The following is a 17208-nucleotide window of genomic DNA, read 5'->3' as shown; positions in this document are numbered from 1 at the left end:
TACCTGTGCTCTCTGCTTTTCCGACTCCCCTGCCATGCTATCTGCCATCTGAATGCGCCGTTACTTAATAAAACATGGGCATTTTATTCTGTTTAATCTGTTTTAATTGGATATCTTTGTGCCGGCGGTGTGACTACTGTTAGAAAATATTCCCAACACCAGGCTGCACTTTGCCTCACCTACTCCTTTGGTGTGGTGGAAATGTAGTTCAAACTCCATATTAAATATTAAAAACCCTCTTGTGCTTTGCATCGGAATCCGGTGCCGTGGAGTTACATTTGGGGAGATAATTAACTTGGATATACCATTTCTTTTTGTTTTATTTAGCTAACTTTAGTTTTGTTTTTAATTTCATCCTTCCTAAAAATTTATGCTTCGCGCAGATTTCTGGGAAATGTAGTCCCTTGCGTCTGTACACTAGGCGCCATCCAGGAAATCACATTTCCGATCTCGACCTCTGCTGCTTCCTCAAACTTGGGGTAGAGTTCCACCTGCTGTGCATTCCAGTTGCATCTCCGACTTGGAGCTTGGTCCAGGGTGCAGCGCAGTCTGAGGTACTGTGCGGGGTGCGTGTCCGTCTTGGAGCGAGCGGACCTGGGCTGGGTGGGAGGGCGGGAGAAGCTGCCTTGGAGGTTCTGTGCTCAACTGGCTGGGACGCCTGAGGTTGCAGGTCAGGGCTGGGGTGGGGGCGACAGGGACTGTGCTCTGAGTGATGGTTTCCTTAGGACGCCGCGTGCAGCCCGAGTCCGCCTTGGGCTTCTGGGACAGGAGAGCAGCCTGGGAGCGCGGAGTAGATGACAGTGCAAGGTCCAGGGTTGCAAGCTAAGGATGGTCAGCTGACTGCCTGCTCCTGAAGGGGAGCTGGGAGCTCACTGAGCAGCTCTGGTGAGGAAGCACACTTTTTTAGCTGACCCATACTCCTATGAATGCTGTGAGATTTCTCAGTGTCATGTTTTTATTTTTACTTATTTATTTGGTTTTTCGAGACACGGTTTCTCTGTAGCTTTGGAACTTGCCCTGGAACTAGCTCTTGTAGACCAGGCTGGTTTCAAACTCACCGAGATCCAACTGCCTCTGCCTCCCGAGTGCTGCTGGTATTAGAGGCCTGTGCCACCAACGCCCAGCTGAGATTTCTCAGTATCTGTAGAGCAGTCGTGGTTTCTGACCCTTCCTTTACTTTGTAACTGGCGTAATGTATGGTCTTGAGGTTTATGAAAAGTTTTCACTCTCCAATAAGCCTCTCTGCCTACAGTCCAAATCAAACCGAATTAGAAAAAGCCCAGGTTTAATGTATACCAATGCTCCCTGATGGTTTCCAGCCCCCTCACTGCCCCCCCCCCCAAGGAGTTAGGGAAGGAAGACTGGAAAATCATGTGTATGTTCTCTAGGGTACTGTTTAAATACCCTGTGGGAGTGGTATTGTGCATCGCTGGGGAGGGGGTCATTGTTTGGGAGCCATTCTCTTTTTTTTCTTTTTTTTTTTTTTTTTTTTTTTTTTTTTTTTTTTTTTTGGTTTTTCAAGACAGGGTTTCTCTGCAGCTTTTTTAGAGCCTGTCCTGAACCTAGCTCTTGTAGACCAGGCTGGCGCCATTCTCTGAGTTGGAGTCTGAACTGAGGCATCTCCCAGAGGAGAGGGCTTGGGATGGAACTTCCACCCAAACATTCCAGATTCTGGTTTTTGGATGCCAGGGACTGACGTGAAGCTTCCACACAAACATCCCAGACTCTTTGGTATAGGGACTGAAGTCTGTCTTCTTCCTTTGGGCATTGGTTGATATAGGGGAGAGGAGAGTCAGGAGTTGGTGGGCTCACAGTCAGCAGGAGCTGTGGCTAGAGAGGCATCCAGTTAACTGCCATCCTGGAGACCTCAGCATCTGTTCCTTAAGGGAGACGAGAAGGCAGGTTTCTGGGAGAACAAATAGACTGTTATTATTGGCCCAGTGATTGGGGCCAGCCATGGGAAGGGTGATTAACTGCCAGAAGTGAAAGACCTTAATTTCTAGGGTTCAGGATCCCCCAGACTCAATAAGCCACACCATTGGATGCAAACAGCAAGAGGATTCTTTAATGTTGAAGGTGCCGAGGGGGACTCAATACTCCAGTGAGACTGAGCCCCTGAGGTATTTTTCCAGCAAGCATTCATAGGGTCTCAGGTTTACATAACAGGGAACCATAGCAACAACAACATTATTGGTCAACTCAAATTAACATATGGGGGGGTCAACATCAGGACGAAAACAAGTCTAACAGGACAAAAACAAGTCTAACAGGACAAAAACAAGTCTAACAGGATAAAAACAAGTCTAAGTTATGCCAGTTTCTGCCTCCCTGGGTTTTGATACACAAAGGACTGGGTGTTTTTCTCAAGGCTGCTTCTGCCACCCACAGATATCCTGTTTTTGCTCCCTTGGCAGGTGTAGCCGGTCTCAAGACTGCTTCTGCCGCACACAGATATCCTGTTTTTCCCTGGCCTAGCTGATCACAAAAACATCTTAAGAGAGAGACTAGGGTTGGGGTCTTTCAGAAGGAGTGGGATGGAGAAGCGCCCTGGCACAGGAGAGGCAGGGTGAGTGAGGGAGACAGTTTACCTTGTGTTCATTTGCTCTGACGACTAAAGAACTAAGAAAGGAAAAATACCTGAGGGTCTCTGGCGGTAAATTCTGGAAGGAAGCAGCAAGGTCTGCCAGGACCAGCTGCTATAGAGAGCTGTGACTAGGGGCCAGAGAACACACATACAGCCCACACACAGAGGACCCTCTGCAGGAAGAAGGAAAAGGAGAACCTGACTCCAGGCGGCATATTAACCTCTGGGTTTCCTTAAAGCCTTGAAAGGTCCCCCATCCCTAATGTAGGGCAGACTAACTGTAAAAACGGCAGGATGTCTGCTTGGCCCCCAATGGTTGTGTCAACGTCTTGATGTGGCCTTGAGCTTGTTGAGCTGGTCCAGAAGCAGGGTCCCTAGGAACAGGTGAAAAGCTCTCATGGCCTTGTGTTACAGCGCCAGGCTTTTGTGTCAGGCCAGCAGGTGAGGAGAACTCCCAGACCTGTGTGTATCCCTGGGATTTTAGTAACCAGACCTGTGACAGAAAAGAAACGTCAGTCTTGTCTGAGGCATATCCCTGTCACCTCTGCATTTGTGAGGGGGAGGCAGAGCCCTCTGGTCCTCCCCTGCTTCAAAGCAAATTCCATGCCAGCCTAGGGTACCTAGTCTGTGACAGGGAGCATTTCAACTTTAATGATGTGATAAATACTTTCTGTTGTGCTTTTCCCGTTTCTTACAGTGAGCACCTTGACAAATCCATGCCGTCCACACTGTTAATTTACAAACTGTGTGCTTAACTTCTGCTGACTCAGCCCACATGTAACTTAAGCTTTGTATCAAACATGTTCTTGTTAAAGTGATGATTGCATACCTGTTAGCGTTTACTCTGTGAGGAAATTTCTCTTTCCTCCTTTGAATAATAGCTCTGCCTATATTCAACAAATGTTCATTCTTTTTGCATATTACTCTGTGTTAGTTACTGTTGTAAGGACATGGAAAATTTTAAAACTTTGCAAGATCAAGAGCTGGTTAGGACACTGGGTTCTAAAAAAAAGCCAAAAGATGTTCCAAGATGTTCTATCAGCTAGCCACCTGTCGGCACCCAGCTTTGTGGTCTAAACAGAAGCTAAGTAACAGCTGTGGTGGGGGGAGGGCATGGGCATGTACAAAAGCAGAAGTAGCCACTTGTAGGAGGAAGGGGGTATGTAGAAGTAGCCCACACCCTCCTACACCAACCCTTGACCCTAAATAAACGTAGCTAATGGTTTTGCCTATATATGTCAACCCCAAATGAAAAACAGCAGCTCTCCCTACTGCTCTGCATCCCATCCCGGCTGGAGAATGAACCTTGCTTTTGCATTCTGAACCTGACTGGATTCTGATGGTCTCTCTGGGGGGTCTCAACTTGGGCACAACACTGTCATGATCTGATGTGACTTTCTTCTGATTTTCTCTGTTTTTTTCCAGTTTGCTCCTTTCAATTTAATCTAAGACTCCATTGTTTCTTGATTTTCATTCTGCAGTTCTTGACTGATGCGGCTGCTGTGATTACATTCCTGGGTCTTTTTTCTGCAGCTGTAGCTGGGAAGCCTTCCCCTGTCCTTACAGCAGAGGGTGCACTGTGCGCAGATGCTTTTTACAGTGAGCCAGAACAAAACCACTTCCTGCACTGTCCTCCACATGGGGCACTGCATAGCCAACAGTAAAGCCAACTGCTAATGGTGGGTCCTGCTCTTGCACAGGTCCAGTCCAGTCCCCTTGCTGACAGTCCTGTGTCTTTCCTCCCAGGCTTCTTTTACTGTGCTCTATGTCAGTGTGTTGCTTTAAGAGACTCAGAAACAATGTATGGACTATCAATATCCTCAAATACATCTAAACAGCTAATGTATACATCAAAGTATGTGATATTTATTTTGAAACAAAAATTACAGTATATAATTCATGTTTCTAAAGCAGATACTGTATTTCTTCCATATTTTTATGGCTTAATTTACATTCTGAGTCATAAAACTGCTAGACTTGGTGGCTTGAAGCAAAAGCTAGTGATTGTTTCATGCAACAATTGTTTGAGGAAAGCCCTGGAACAAAGACCTAGGAGTTGCTATTTCATGATGAGTGTGGTGTGTGTTTTAAGCACTATGTTATTTTGTGATCTGTAGGTTGTTTACTTTGAATGGCGGGTCCCTATTTTTAGATCCTGACCTGCAATCCCATCCTCTCTTTGAACATCATTTTGAGTTTCCACCAATGTCCACTTAGCCTTCAGTTTTGTCTGTCTCTCTGAAAGGAGTCTCTAAGGGACACCAAGAGGAAATTCAAGAATTCTTTTTATATGTACACTGTTCATTTTGTTGTTGTAGGCTTGCTTTTAGGACCAGCCTCCACTACTTCTGAACTATGAATTAAGTGCCCTTTGTTTAGCTTTTTCCCTGACCATTATCCATAACAACTTCTAAGAAACATTCTAAACAAAGACAAACATTCATAATCCATTTTTTTGGACTGTGGGCATACTTACCTGGGTTACTTCCTGCTAATTTGGGCTCTGGTAATCTTGGGGGGCTTAAAGAAAATTGAGATTTATGGTCAAGGCCTGACTAGAATATTTTGTGATGCTTGATCATCTTATCCAGCATTCTTGAAACTGTTTGGGATGTAGAATTCAGACATCTGTGCAACTTGCTCCTATCAGAGAATTTTCAGGGGTTCTTCCTTGATCAAACCTGATTTTTCTTAACCCAGAATGAATCTACAGCCTCTCCTTTCCTGTGAAAAAAAAATTGTTCTCTAAAGTAACATATCTTTTTGCTTAAATTTTGTAGTGAAAGCATTTTCAAAATAAATATGTTGTATTAATCCAGCAGCATTTATATTGAAATGTGTTCTTGCAGCTGTTGCTCCTTCCTCAGCCATCAAACAATTCAAAGACAAAAAAAAAATACAGTATCCAGACTCTCTGTTTATTTTCCATCTTAATGTGGCTTTATTTTAAACTCTATTTCTTTTATATTTACTTTTAATTTTTCGTTTTTTTCAGACTAGATTTCTCTGTGTATCTTTGGCTGTCCTTCAACTCACAGAGATCTGCCTGACTCTGCCTCCCAAGTGTTGAGATTAAAGGTGTGTGCTACCACACTCAACTATTCTTTTCCTCCCTTCCTTCCTTCCTTCTTTCCTCCCTTCCTTCCTTCCTTCCTTCCTTCCTTCCTTCCTTCCTTCCATTCATTCTTTCTTTTCATGATTTTACCCTTGCAGATATAGGATTCAGGAGATTGGAGCTGGGCCTGGCCTGAAGGTCTCCTGCCTAAGGGTGACTTTTCTTAGTGCTGGAAGGTGCTTTGCAAGCTCCTAGGCAGAGACGCAATAAATAGTCCTGCTTAACTGTTATGCCTGTGAACCACACCCATGAGCAGTATGGCATTAGATCCCTAGAGGTGCCCCAGTGTCTCCCACATCTCGGCATTAGCAGCAGTTGTCTCTGATGACTTCTTAGATCCTAAGTCACAGAGAAGAACACACTGGAGCCACTAAAGCATCACAGTTGCTAACTGCATCCAGATGCTTTTCCTTAGACCTACACCAAAGTGTAGCTGTCACTGCTGTTAAAGACCCTGCTCACTGCAGCAGAGAGAGCTTTACAGAAAACTAAAACGTACAAATCCAGAGAACGATTGTCTCCCTGCAACAAGTTAAAGGCCAAGCTTCCATAATTAAAAAAGAAGTCTCTGTGTCGTTACTTGGGAGCAGTTGACAGCCCAAATAAAAATGTTAACTGCACTTCCTGAACAGTGAGTGTTCTGGGACAGCGTGATGGGAGGGAAAATCCCATGACAGTTTCCCAAAGCTGGATGTGCCTTATGTAGGGTACATTCCAGAAGTCTGGAAGGAAGTGTTTGAGGAGGTGAACATAACTGAGAAAGATAATCCAAAGCTTACCCATGAAATTATTACATAATACCTCATTATTAATTAATTGCTGAAACTTCCTGTAGTTATCAAAAGAAAAATGATGTGTGATTGTTTTTATAGATCATTTTGAGACATTACTTAAAATATATAAGAACATAAAGTCTAAAATTAGAAAATTTTGACATGTGAAAAGATCATCATCAATTCTATTTCTCAGCTATGCACACTGATGCTCAGGTGTAGTGTGTACAAACATGCTTAGGAATACCGCAACCCACTTCATACCTGCCACGGAAAAGGTAGAAAGGGAAAATGACAAAAACATCAAGTGATGTGTATTCTATTCCAAATTCTCAAGAAGTACTGTTAGTCCTATTCTTGCCTATTTTCTTATATGATCAGATACTTAAATAGTATTTAGTCTGTGGGTTCTTCCCCTTGCCTGCTCCTTCTCATGTCCCGTGTCACTGCCATCTGCATCATTACTGAACTCTGTAGAAATCCTGCGCCCACAGCACAGCCAGAGCTGCTGCATCAGACTCTGATGCCTGTCTGAGGGTTTGTATTGTGCTAAAGCCCGTGATGAGAGACAGCTTGGAGAAGAAAGGGATTATTTTAGACTCCAACTCAAGGTGACAGTCCATCACTGAGAGAATTCAAGGCAGGAACCCTAGGCGTGAGGTGGAGAACAGGCCACAGAAGAACACTGCTTACTGAGTCCCCGAGACTGCTTTCCTGTGCCATGTAGAACTGCATGCCCAGTGCAGGCACCCCCATAGTGGGCTGTGCTGTCTCATAGGAATCACTAGTTCAGAAAATGCCCCCTACGGGTGGTGGTGGCGCACGCCTTTAATCCCAGCACTCGGGAGGCAGAGGCAGGCGGATCTCTGTGAGTTCGAGACCAGCCTGGTCTACAAGAGCTAGTTCCAGGACAGGCTCTAAAGCTGCAGAGAAACCCTGTCTCGGGAAAAAAAAAAAAAAAAAAAAAAAAAAAAAACCACCAACAGAAAATGCCCCCTAGACTTGGCTACAGGAAAGTCTTTGTGGGAATTCTTTTCAATTATTTCTCTCTCTTTTCAAATTGGCCCTACCTAGTTTCAAGTTCTATCCAGCCCAATGCATCTTGTCATTTAAATTATTTATGGTTTTAGTTAAATTAATGTGTGGTATCACTTGCTGATCTTTATTTCAGGAAATGCTGTCCTTCTGGGATGTGGCCATTGAGTTCTCTCCAAAAGAGAGGGAATGTCTGGAGCCTGCTCAGTGGAATCTGTACAGGGATGTGATGTTGGAGAATTACAGCCACCTTGAATTCCTTGGTGAGCATATCATCTATAGTGACTTCTTATTTCAGCATCAACATAAAACTTTCTCACTTTGTATGGTTTCTCAGGGGAGCATTTCAACAGTCAGTTTCATATCCTTTGTTTTCAAAAAAATGAAGGAGGTTGCTTTATAAAAAAATCATTTCAGGGCTGAAGCGATGACTCAGTCGTTAAGAGCATTGTCACCTCTTCTAGAGGACCATTAAGTAAAAGGAAACTATTCTTTCCTTCCCAGCCACCCAGACTCGAATAATCAGACAGAAACTATATTAATTACAACGTTGTTTGGCCTATTAGCCCAGGCAGGAAATCCCACATCACCGGCACTCCTATGGCAGCTCACAGTTGTTTGTAAACCCAAGGTCTGACAACCTCATGTTGTGTGATGCTTTGATTGTGTTGTGTTCTGACAAATAAAGCTTGATTGGAGTCAGAGGGTAGAACTAGCCACTAGTTGACCATTGAGATATGGAAGACTGTAGAGAGAGGAACAGGACGTGGAAAGGCAGGGCTGAGACAGGATCTCTGCCCTTTGGATGTGGGAATGGAAGAGGGAGGTGCTTCTCTGATCTTTCAGTTTCTTAGCCGATACCTGACTCCTGATTTTTTATTGATAAAAATTAATTAGATTGTCAAATTAACCTCATACAGACACACATTTGTAGAAAACACTAATGCATATGAAAAATTAAATAATGAAAACAGAAAGATTCCTTACACTGTTTCCTTCTTTCTGTGTTTAACCTTTCTGAGTTGGATATGTCTTTCTCTGACTCTAGTGGGACTTTTAGAAATTCAGTGGCCTGAGAGGTGGAGCTCACTTTTTACTTGAAGTGTTTTACAATTCAGTTTTACTGTTTTTTTCCCTTGAAATAAAACCCAGACTGTGAATGTTGTAGATTCCATCATGTGTTGTAGTGATCCTGTCTGAAAACACTTAAGGAACTGATTGTCTGCAATCATTTGTCTCCTCATCTCTGTCCTTGTACAGAAGGGGAAATGTCAATTCCGAGTAAAAGAATACATTAAAAACTTCTCTTTATCTACAAACAGGTCTTGCCGTCCCTAAGCCACACCTGGTGACGTTTCTGGAGCAAAGACCAGAGCATTCAGATGGGAAGACACAAGCAGCAGCCACCATGCACCCAGGTGTGTAGGAATGAGGGGTTCAGGGGCAGAGTTGAGATCCTGAGATCCAACAGAAAGTGAGGTTTTCCCATTTACCCTGAAACATGATATTATGGGAATCATTCTTAGGTCCCTCCTTGTCTTTGTTGTCAAAGCACATGTCTCAGTTTTATAAAAATTTAAGGCTCTTAAACTTTGGATTTCCCCAATTACAAGCTATGCTTCTGCTTACAGACCTCTAAGGAGTTTCTCTGTAGCCCTGGCAGTCCTGGAGCTGGCTCTGTAGACCAGGCTAGCACTGAACTCAAAAAGATCTTTCTGCCTCTGCTCCTGAGTGCTGGATTTAAAAGTGTGTGTCACCACTCCTGGCCCAATAACCCCTTACTTTAAGTACATCTGATTTTAATATTATTCCATGTTAAGGGGAAAATTGAACTTAAATATCTTTCGGTGTTTTACTTTAGGATTACTTCTGAGGACAGGTACAGAGGACTGGATAATGAAAGGTAGAAATGTTTTTTCTCCCTCTAATATTGTGTTTGAGTCCAGCCTGGTCTAGATAGTGAGTTACAGGACAGCAAGGTCTTCATCAAAAAACCTTGTCTTCTAAAAACAAAACAAACAAACAAAAGAAGTAATTTTTTTCATATCTTCATTGCCTTAACCAAATATATTGTCTTAACCAAATTTGATTCATGCATATGTGAACTGAAGGTTTTTTTTTTTTTTTTTTTTTTTTTTTTTTTTTTTTTTTTACCATGTTTCAATATGTTTCAGGTTTATATTTTCTGGTCTTTCAAATAAAATGTAAAATAATGTCCTGAATTTGAACTATGAATTTCATCTTTGTGAAGACTGTCTACGTGTGCAGCATATCTTTTGTACTCCCAAAATAAAACTATATGTGTAGGATAAAATGTTTGCATTAGACTATGTCTCAAATTTACAAAGTCAAAAATAACTTTCTCTTACCAGAACTCAGCTACTTTATAATTTCATGGTATCCTGCAATAAAAAATCTCAATGCATTTAATCAGTTTATTTCTCTTAGTAAAATGCCCTTGCAACTTACTTAGCTATTTAACTTTGAATTATATGCCATTAGATCTATGTTCTATTTGGATGTTCCATTATTGGTGTGGGACAGTTCTGTATTTTGTCAATTAATGTCTTAACTAAACACTGATTGGCCAGTAGCCAGGCAGGAAGTATAGACTGGACAACCAGACAGGAAGTAGAGGCAGGACAATGAAAACAGGAGTATTCTGGGAAGGAGGAAGCCCATTCCTCTCCAGTCCTGCCCAGACACGGAAGAAGGAAGATGTGACCTCCCCTGTTGAAAAAGATACTAAGCCATGTGGCTAACATGTACTAGAATAATGGGCTAATGTAAGTTAAGAGAGTTAATAAGGGCTGGGTGGTGGTGGCGCACGCCTTTAATTCCAGCACTCAGGAGGCAGAGGCAGGTAGATCTTTGTGACTTTGAGGCAAGCCTTGTCTACAAGATTTAGTTCGACAGGCTTCAAAGCTAAAGTGAATCCCTGTCTAGAAAAACCAAAAAAAAAAGAGTTAATAAGAAGCCTGAGCTAATGGGGAAATCTGTTTATCATTAATATATACTCTCTATGTGATTTTCTTTGGGGCCAAATTGCTGTGATACCTCGTGGGAGGACAGAAACCTTAAGAAGCAGGCCCACACATTACACATTATTCTACTTACTAAATGTATAGATTATTTCTTTGTATAATATTTTATCATTTATACATAGTGACTAATTTTTGGAATGACTCATTTTTTACTGCTTCAATATGTATTAATAAATGTTTTCTTCTAAAGATAAGCATTGTAAGTATGAAGAATATTTTTCTAACCTTTATTCATATCTCAACTTTTGCTCAACAGGAACAACACCCAAAGATTATAGCATTTTCTCCAAGACCGTTGATTATAACTCACAATATATTCAATGCCGGAGAATTCATAGAAGGGAGAAACCCTTCAAGTGTGAAGAATGTGGTAAGGGCCTTAGTTCTCACAGAACTCTTTCCATGCACCAGAGACTTCATACTGGAGAAAAACCCTACACGTGTGAAGAATGTCACAAGGCCTTCAATACTCGCTCATCACTTTTTATACACCAGAAAGATCATACTGATGAAAAATCCTACAAGTGTGGAGAATGTGGCAAATCATTTTATTATCCTTCAATGCTAAAGCAACATCAAAGGATTCATTCTAAAGAGAAAATCTACAAATGCAAAGAATGCGGCACTTGTTTCTCCTTGTTTTCACGTCTTAGACGGCATCAAAGAAAACATACTAGAAAGAAATCGTACAAGTGTGAGAGCTGTGGCAAATGTTTTTGCTTCATTTCATCCCTTCGGCAACATCAAACAATTCACTGTGAAGACAATCCCTACAAGTGTGTGGACTGTGGTAAAAGCTTTAACTCTCTTATATATCTTAGACGACATCAAACGATCCATTCAGCAGACAACAGTCCTTATACCTGTGTACACTGCGGCAAATGGTTTTCCTATTCTAGGAATCTTCAGGATCATCAAACAGTTCACACTGGGGAGAAAACCTTCAAGTGTGACGAATGTCACAAAGCCTTTCATTATCAGTCATCCCTTAAGATACACAAGAAAGTTCATATGGAAGAGAAACCCTACAAGTGTGAAGAGTGTGACAAAGCCTTTCATTATCACTCCTCCCTTTGGAGACACAAGAAGGTTCATAATGGAATGAAACCCTATAAGTGTAAGAAGTGTGACAGATGTTTTAACTCATCTGTATCCCTTAGACAACATCAAACAATCCACTCTGAAGACTGTCGTTATACCTGTGTACACTGCAGCAAGAGGTTTTCAAATTTAAGATATCTTCGGATGCACCAAAGAATTCATACTGGAGAGAAACCCTACAAGTGTGAAGAATGTCACAAAGTCTTTCCTTTTCTCTCATCCCTTAGGAGACACAGGAAACTTCATTCTGGAGAGAAACCTTTCAAGTGTGAAGAATGTCACAAAGCCTTTCTCTGTAACTCATCCCTTAGGATACACAAGAGACTTCATACTGGAGAGAAACCCTACACCTGTGAAGAATGTCACAAAACCTTTCATCTTAAGTCATCTCTTAGTAGACACAAGACACTTCACACTGGAAAGAAACTCTATACGTGTGAAGAATGTCACAAAACCTTTCACTATAACTCATCCCTTAGGAGACACAAGAGAGTTCATACTGGAGAGAAACCCTACAAGTGTGAAGAATGTCTCAAAACCTTTCATCTTAAGTCATCTCTTAGTAGACACAAGAAGCTTCATACTGGAGAGAAACCCTACAAAGGTGAAGACTGTGACAGATGCTTTTCCTCAACTTTATCCTTTTTATGACATAAAAGAAATACTCATTATATAGAGAATCCCTAAAATTTGGGGGAATGTAGCAAAGATTTTTATTAATCTAATATCCTTATTCAACACATGATATAGTTAATACAGGGGAGAAATCCAACAAATATCTTAAGAAGTTTACTTCTTAAAACACATCAAATTTATGGAGGAGAGTTATCTGTCTATGTTACTTTCATTGGTTAATTAATAAAGAAAACTGCCTTGGCCCTTTAAGAGAACAGAAAATTAGGTGGGTGGAGTAGACAGAACAGGAAGAAAGAAGTGAGGTAGATGGCTCAGACAATTGCCCTGCCTCTGCAACCAGATGCGATGAAGCTCCAGCCCAAGATGGACGTATGCTAGAAACTAAATGGTAAGGCACCACTTCGTGGTGCTACACAGATTATTAGATATGGGTTAATCAAGATGTGAGTAAGAGGCTGAAAATAATGGGCCAGGCAGTATTTAAAAGAATACAGTTTCCGTGTAATTATTTTGGACAAAGCTAGCCAGGTGGCGGGACACAGCCCGCCGCTCCCTACTACATCAAATGATTCATTCTGACTGCAAACTTCATGAGTGTGTCAAATGTGTTAAAATTTTTGCCAGCAAATCAGGAATTACTCATCTGAAATAAGTTAACCATTTTGGAATGTCAACATCAACATGTAACTTACAAGAGCATGACTACTAAGAATGTCATCAGAGAACAGCAGAGACTTCTCTTTGCTGTAACTCTGAACAGTTTGTTCCATCAATGTGTTTAAAACTTGCCTTTATTAATAAGTCTCTATCTTCTGTAACTATAAATGATCCATTAATCCTTTACCATGCCAAAGCTTTGTCCATTGGTTGCCCAGAATCTGAGATCTGGGCTGTAGCATAGTTACTGTTGTTTTTCTTAAGTAAGTCATCAAAACTGTTCTAATATCCCCCCTTGGTGTGTAAGAAGCTCTGCTTTTCTGAACTAGCAGATTTTCACTCAGCATTTGAATCTATATTGATAATTGTTGTTGGTAAAATAAAAGAACAGGGACAGAGTTAAAACTGTATAAATACTCTTGCCATCTAAGACACCCACAGCAAGGCAGCAGCTGTGGCTGCAGAGGTGCCGTCATCAGCTGAGGCAGTGATAGTTTCAGGTGCAGCTGCTTTGCCTCAGATAAAAACAGCAGTGCCTGTAGAGCAACAATGGCATTAAAGCTCTGGGGTAACCAATCATTTGCTGACTGCATTTGAAGCTCCTTCTACAAACTGTAACTCATGTGATGTTAATTTGTGATAAACCTGTGCCTGACTGGGTGATAAGTCCTAGGGAGGATTTAATGCTGTCATTCTAATGAGCGGACAGTAACTAAATGAACCCAAGTTCTCAACTTTATACCCACAGTCAGGCACCTCTCAACCCTCCCCAGAATGTATTAATCGTGTGGTAGATGGAGAAGACTACACAGATGCAAAATGATCAAAATGTGAAGAATATTCATCTGTGGAGGGTCCTAATCCATAGGTGATACTGTATCACACATTGTAAGTGATTTCCCTTGCACACATCTAAAGCCAAAAGTCATGGAGAAGAGTTGGGAAGAATGTCAGAGCCAGGTATAGTAGATGTGTGCCCTGAAGCAGTAGAAATGTTGAGACATTTCTAGAACAGTGAAACATTGATAGAAATGCTAATACCATTTAATGTATGTATATTCTGTGACTATGACTATGTGGACAATATTTCTATAAGCTGAACCCCTCCATACAACAAGTACGGGTGCCTAAGCCCTGTCTCACCTGTGTGGAGGAACTACTGGCAATTGATGGCTATTGAGACAGTCAATGAGGTTCCAGTCAACTGTCCTACACCCCTAAACATTGAGTAAATACTAAGCGCATTGAAGAAATAACAAAGAAAAAGCCCACTGAGTTAGGAGACTATCATGTTTCCATGGGTAAGGTGCAATTGGTGAAGGAATATGGAACTTTAAGTAAAGGATGCAACATCCATGTATTAAATTCTCCCAAAATAAATATCATTTTACAGCTTGTTGGTTTTGTATATGTCCAAACTTGTTTTATCAGTGATTACAGTACCTGAATCTTACTCATGAAGTTTACAGTAGGTCAGTACCCCTGTAGGGAAAACCTCATGAGGGAGCAAGTGAAAGGAAGGACTACCAGAAGAGCTCAGATGCTGAGGACTAAAGGGTTCTGAATCAGTGTAGCCTGGGGCGAGGAATGACTCTGCAGGGGTGAGGTGTGGCCAGTCACCTTGTATCTTCTTGGCTTTGTCATGAGTACAACAGAGGAACTATGAGCAGTGGCTTCTTCACCCTCCTCTGCCTCCTATGTCATAGTGATCACAGGTGCTTTAGTTCCTGGTCATCCATCATCATTAAACTTAGAAAAGCTCTGTAGCTGTCAACTGAACATGGTGGGTAGAAAGTTCCGAGACAACACATCATATATTTTCTATGACTGAATTTTGCAAAAACAGTTTATTTACATGTAAATAGCTTGTGCACATTAGAGAAAACACAGAGAAATGTGCTTCCAGCTTAAACTTCTGTTGCAGATAATAAAAAAAGGCTGCTGTATAGAAAGGTTCTGTTTTTTTAAAAAATGTCTAAGATGTAGTCAGCTAGGCACCTAAAAAAATGTCAGGTTTGTTATGTATGTGAGTCAGGATTTTCTTCCTTCTTGGCGTCTCTGCAGACCTAGGTATCAATTTCCTCACAACACAGAGGGAGGTTTCCTTATGAATGGAAATAGCTTTAATGGATCTACATTTGTTCCTAAAGAGAATGGTTATTTCAGAGCTGCAGTCTGGTGTAACACCAGATTCTGTGTTACCCTCTCGGTTCAGTTCATGCACCACTGTACCGTACGTGAGTCCCGGACCCTACAGGTCCCCCTTTTATATAAATTATATGACTAGGCCTGTCTTGGGTGGCATTGGACGTCAGGCAATATTCCTTACCCGTCATGGGAAAGCATCCAGGTCAAAACACATTTCCTGTCTTAGGTTGGGGCAGCCCCCCAAAAAACCTTTCCCGTCATTGGCTCACTAGTCACCCATCACCGAGTTCAGCCAGATTTGTGCTGAAAGATTCTCTGGGGCAATTGCTCAGAGGACTTGCCACCTGGCAACATTGACCTGAGGAGTAGATATAGCAAAGGCTCACACTGTCAGGAGTAGATAGTATAGCCGAGACAGACACACTTAGGAGTAATTAGTATAGCAGAGACTCATAATCTCATTTGGCATTTCTTATTTGTCTCTCTTTAATTTAAAATCCTCTTATTTTGAAAGCAAAAACATTCATACATAAAAATTAACTAAACTTGAAAACTACAGTGCTGTGAGATATTTTAACTAGGCAAAGATATGTTACATTTGTTTATGCTGTGCAAGATTATTTTAACTGTGTAAAACAAATTGTTTACAATGTAAAGATGTGTTACATTTGTTCCTGCTGTCTTTGTTTACAATGTAAAGATGTGTTACATTTGTTCCTGCTGTCTTTGTTTATAATGTAAAGATGTGTTACATTTGTTTCTGATGCCTTTGTTTTCAATGTAAAGATGTGTTGCATTTGTTCCTGTTGTCTTTGTTTACAATGTAAAAATGTGTTACATTTGGTTTGGCTCTCTTTGTTTTATAATGTAAAGATGTGTTATATTTTTTTCACCTGCCTGTTAAAGACACCTGATTGGTCTAATAAAAGCTGATTGGCCAATAGCTAGGCAGAAGAGGATGGGCAGGGCTAGCAAGCACAGAGAATAAATAGGAGGAGAAATCTAGGCTAGAGGAGAAAAGGATAAGGAAGAAAGAGGGGGACATGCAGGTGTCAGAAGCTGGGGAGCATGCAGACAGTCATGGAGACAGCAGGAAAGTAATACATACAGAGAGAACAGTATACAGACCCACATCAAAACATAGATGAGCAGGAACAGGTAACATTGTAAAAGCTAGCAACAAATGAGCCTAAAATAAGGCCCAGTTTCATAAATACTGAGATGTAGGGCTAGTTCATACAGGCCCATAATTTTACAGTGTATTGTGACGAGAAGTCTGAGTGACCTGGCAAGGCACACTTTATATCTGCCACACAGAGGTTGTCTCCTAGCCTTTTGAGACAAACTGATGCGATCCTAAGCATAGGGTCTGGATATGTTAATGTTGCTCTGATACTTTTTTGTAATTTGAGAGGTCGCCTGTGTACGAGGTGTTAATATATGTGACAGAGCAGTCTATACAGAGCAGTCATAGATAAAAAGACGTGACAAAATGGGCATAAAATGGTGTGGACGTGACAACAGTCATCCTCCCAGCTAACTAGGTATGAAAGCTTTTTGGAAAATAAACACGGGTGATTTTCAGGATGTAAATTCAGCACTTCATAAAGGATCCCTAAAAACTCCCTTCCAAGTCATGTGTGTTATGTCTCAAATATTTCTCCACCTTCCCTCTGGATCAAAAGATACTTTATGATCTGGGCTGGCCGTGGACTTTGACATAGTGGTGCCCAATGTGAAGGTAATCAGTAAACCCTTAAAAAAATCAGAGAAGTGACCAGACTTATGGAGAAAAACATTAAAAAACTCACAAAAAATTACAACACAGGTAAATAAGTGAGTAAAAAAGCACTCAAGAGTAAAAAATAAAATTAAAAAAATTCATAAAAGCAAAAATTCAGGAGTAAAAATTTATAAACAATAATCAGTTATGTATGCTAATAGCTAAAAAAAACTTAAAGTAAAACAAAAACAATGATAAAAATATTTAAAGCCTGTGAGCATGAGGGTCGCAGAAATGCAGCTTTTATCACTGCTAAATGGGTAAAAAATTAATTAGAAAATAATATAGCTTTTCCCTAGCCATCACCTAAGTTACTGCCGGGATTGCAACGG

General features: G+C 41.1%; 1 protein-coding gene across 1 annotated transcript; it reads left to right on the top strand.

Moving 5' to 3' along the window:
* Nucleotides 1-423: 423 nt before the first annotated feature.
* Nucleotides 424-12584, top strand: LOC119810813 (zinc finger protein 58-like). Its single transcript, XM_038324473.1, has 4 exons — nt 424-554; nt 7644-7770; nt 8830-8925; nt 10808-12584. The coding sequence occupies exons 2-4, from the start codon at nt 7647-7649 to the stop codon at nt 12301-12303; spliced, it is 1716 nt and encodes a 571-aa protein (XP_038180401.1). The 5' UTR covers nt 424-554; nt 7644-7646; the 3' UTR covers nt 12304-12584.
* Nucleotides 12585-17208: the final 4624 nt, after the last annotated feature.

This window comes from Arvicola amphibius, chromosome 3 (genome assembly GCF_903992535.2).
Source record: "Arvicola amphibius chromosome 3, mArvAmp1.2, whole genome shotgun sequence".
NCBI classification, from domain to species: Eukaryota; Metazoa; Chordata; class Mammalia; order Rodentia; family Cricetidae; genus Arvicola; species Arvicola amphibius.
Note: the sequence above shows the minus strand (reverse complement) of the source record. Positions and strands in the feature narration are given on the sequence as shown.

Bases quoted from the DNA above. Each gene is read 5' to 3' on its own strand.
- LOC119810813 (XM_038324473.1), top strand. From the start codon at position 7,647: ATGCTGTCCTTCTGGGATGTGGCCATTGAGTTCTCTCCAAAAGAGAGG. The intron at 7,771-8,829 runs GTGAGCATATCA...ATCTACAAACAG, and splicing joins CAGCCACCTTGAATTCCTTG to GTCTTGCCGTCCCTAAGCCA. The intron at 8,926-10,807 runs GTGTGTAGGAAT...TTTGCTCAACAG, and splicing joins AGCAGCCACCATGCACCCAG to GAACAACACCCAAAGATTAT.